Raw genomic sequence first — 3,740 nt, 5'->3', positions numbered from 1 at the left:
TATATATATATGAAGGTCAAGAAAACTGAGGTGGGTGCAGTAGACCTTGGCAAGCTATGGGCTGTCGCGCCACTGAGTTTAGTTTGACACTACAGCCTGTAATTTACTATAATTTACTTTTCTGAGTTTACACTACAGCCTACCGCACTCCTAATTCACCTCAAAACATTTTCTCCGATGGATGCTATCCGGAACCACGGTTACCAACATTTGATTTTAATGCCTTGAGATCTGCCTCTAAGAAGTTTAGCTATCTTGTACGAGGTTGGCTGGCACCCTATACACTTTCCGAAATAGTACTCTCCCAAGGGCCTCCTATAATGTTGCTTTTTTTTTATAAAGGTCTGCCGTAATCTCATTTAAAATAACAAAAAAAATATTATTTTTAGATTATTTTTTTCACTAAAGAAAATGAGTCTGCTGTTCAGCTTTTATTTAGCAGCCTTCAATTAAGAAAATAACTCTCTTAGAAACACGAAAAATTCAATAAAAATGACACGGTTATCAGTTTTGTATGGCTGTATGGTGAAAGAAAATGTACACTAAAATATGTTATTTGCTCATGTTGTTTGTTCATAGTATACATACTTTTGCTCTTATATACATTGGATCACTAATATTTTCGGGATGCCGGATGAGATTGGGGCATTCTTGTGTTTGCACATTGTTGTTGACTGCTGTATGATTTACCATAGCTACTATAGCTACACTCATGCTGCATCTTGCGGCAAACATGAAGCTCATTCCAAAAAAGCACATAGCAGTGAACAGATAGCGCATTCCAGGAAGAGCTAGAAATGAACATACATTTATATTTCAAACATGAAGCTCATTTCAAAATTGTACATAATAGTGAACAGACTCCTGGAAAAGCTAGAAATGAAATAGAACATACATTGAATTCACAAAAGTCACGGAATAGCAATTTGCAAATGGCAGTAGTACCACACACAAAATGTATATATTAGTACATTCGTGTTCAAGTTAGTCATCTGAGAAAATCTTGGATGCAATTATGACCGCAAGACGAGAATTTAAAGACTTCGTGGAATGGAAGTTGGAGTTAGACGCATTGGACATTCCGTTTGGGAGATTGTGAGAGAATTCTAAATTAATAGATCTACAGTGTCAATAGTTTGGCGAGAATAATTTCGGACAAAACGTTCCACCATGGACAACGTAGTAGCCAAATTTCTGTACTTAATGACCAAGACAGTAGATGTCTGCTTAGAATTATCAGTGTTAAGAAAAAAGTGAGCATTGCTTGAAATAACCGCAAGCATTAAAGCGAAGGAGTGGCATTAATGGCATATGACAGCAAAAGAATGACTCGAGTGTAGACTCGATCAAGTCCAGTGAAAATCTGATCTTATAAACATATTGGTTGGGCCCTAGACGACTATAGCTTCGTAAGATGATTTATGATTTCAGCTGGCCAGTGCTGATGAGAGAGTTTAAGTGTGACGTAGACCTCACGAAGCCACAGACCTATGTTATCACCAAGGCACTGTGCAATCTAGTGGTGGTTCCATAATGGTGTGGACTGCTTTTTCATAGAATGGACTGACTCCCATGGCCCGTTTGCACCGATCATTGACTGTAAATGGTTATGTTCAGCTTCATCCCTTGCATCAGTTAATGGACTTCATGTACCAAACAACGATAAAAGTTTTATGAGTGACAATGCGCCATGTCAACGGGCCTTGATTCTCCGCGACTGGTTCGAAGAACATTCTGGACTATTCCAGCGAATGATTTAGTCACCTAAATCTCCGAGATGAATACCGTTGAATATTTATGATATAAAATTGAGAGATCTGTTTGTGACACTCCCAACACTTTGCAATAATGAACATCTATTGAGGCTGCATGGCTAAATATTTCTGCAAGAAGTTTCCACCTACTTTTTGAGTTCATGCCACGCATTTGCAATGCACTTAAGTTAGTAGCGAGCGAAGCGAGCTTTGTTTGTGAAGCAAACCATATAAGATTGCGTAGCAATTTTCGGGGGTTGGCGAGCGTTAGCGAGCAGGGGGCGCAGCCAACTAGTTATCTATATTTACCAACGATTTGAAATTTTGATAGTTTTAGCGAATTTTGAATTTACTATAAATGCCTCCAAAAACACAATTTAATGCAAATAGATACATACAAAAATGCGGTAGAATTAGTTTTTTAAAAAGCTATTTAAATTGTTGTTGTATTTTCCCGCCAATAAAAATTGGGTTAGACTATATTTTGTGCTTTCCGTTGGATCACCGCTAAGTTGAACAACAGGATAAGCGATGTTCCTTCATTTATAGCAACCGAGATCAGGTAAGTCAATATTTCTTTTTTTTATATTCGATAACATGCATTTTTATTTTTACATTATATATTTTTTATTTTAATATAAAACTTGTTTTATTTGGATAATAATATATTTTTATGTTTTAATGTTTTGTTTTTGGCTCCATTTTATTTGGCAACACATCGGCGCTAAAGAAAACTGCCGATTTTCGCCTAGGGGCACTTTTAAATATATTTGAGACAAAAATTGTTTAATTTTTTTTGGAGACTTTTTTTTAGTTATTTTGAGTAAAAGGCATTTAAAACTTTAAAAATATGTGCTATAATGTATTATTTTAACAAATATATCTCTCAGCGATACTAAAAATAAAACTTACTCATTTTAGAGTGTTGTGCTTCGTTTTCATTAGTTTCATTGCTTGAATTTGGCATTTTTCGAGTTATAACTGATGAGAAGTTTCTTATTGATTCAAGACTGTTTTCCAAATCGATAATGTCATTTTTAAAGATAAGTCTAGGGTGTAATTTTCCACATTATCATTTTGATAGTTTTTCTTAAATGTATATTAAATATTTGAAAGATGCATAATTCAGTTAAGACACTCAATTTTTTTCACCAAAATATAAGCAGAAAAATAAACAGTTTTAATAACATATAGTTCTCAAATTATTTGCTGCTTACGCAAATCTTTGACTTTGTTTCTCGTTATGACATGCTTTTTAAATAAAATCTTGCTTGTGATAACCCTTAAATAATACTCTTATTTATTTTCTACGTCAAAACGGACATCTTATCAAGGAGCTTCAAGCTAAAGCAGTTTGCTTATCGTTGCCTTCTTAATTTCTAATAATTAAAAAAATAATAATTAATAAATATCTTTGTTTTAAATAAAATATAATTCAACGTAACCTATAAAATTCACCACTTTCTCCATAAATTCTAAAATGTTAAAAGGAAAAAATATCTAGCACATTGCATGTAATTCAAGTTTAGAAAATTAATATAATTAAAAACTATATTTTCAAATAAATTAAAGATAAAGGAGGAAATGATTAAGTTTTATCAGACCAAGTAAGGAATTTTTCAAGTAAGGAATTCAAGGGTAAGAAATTTTCGGCTTCGATATAAGTTAATGAACATAAGTGAGGTGCCCTACAATTTTCATAATTAGTCTGTCAAAAATAGAATTATTTTCTCGTTATGTATTCTATTTGAAAAACGTAGCCGTTGAATATTCAATTTTATTTTATTTCATTGTTAGTTTGGTAATCGAAAATTCTCAAAAAATAGTTTTTCGATAAAAAGACAACTCTTTGTTACCGATGTCGCTGTTATACTTATGCTCCTTCTTTATCAAATTTGTTAAGTTTAATTTGTTAAATTTATTGTCTTTTTTCTTCCCTTGTTCCTCAAATTACTACATGTATGTATATATATATATATATATACA

The 3,740-nt window shown here is 32.8% G+C and overlaps 1 protein-coding gene across 1 annotated transcript in view; it reads right to left on the bottom strand.

Moving 5' to 3' along the window:
- The window catches only part of LOC107450589 (sialin), a 22,104-nt gene extending 19,213 nt beyond the window's left edge, over positions 1–2,891 (bottom strand). Inside the window, exons 1-2 of the mRNA XM_043055019.2 lie at positions 2,667–2,891; positions 589–791 (exon numbers count right to left, since the gene is read on the bottom strand). Coding sequence (XP_042910953.2) covers positions 589–791; positions 2,667–2,721 — 258 coding nt within the window. The 5' untranslated portion in view covers positions 2,722–2,891. The remainder of the gene's footprint in view (positions 1–588; positions 792–2,666) is intronic.
- Between the last annotated feature and the right edge of the window lie 849 nt (positions 2,892–3,740).

This window comes from Parasteatoda tepidariorum, chromosome 6 (genome assembly GCF_043381705.1).
Source record: "Parasteatoda tepidariorum isolate YZ-2023 chromosome 6, CAS_Ptep_4.0, whole genome shotgun sequence".
Lineage (NCBI taxonomy): Eukaryota > Metazoa > Arthropoda > Arachnida > Araneae > Theridiidae > Parasteatoda > Parasteatoda tepidariorum.
Note: the sequence above shows the minus strand (reverse complement) of the source record. Positions and strands in the feature narration are given on the sequence as shown.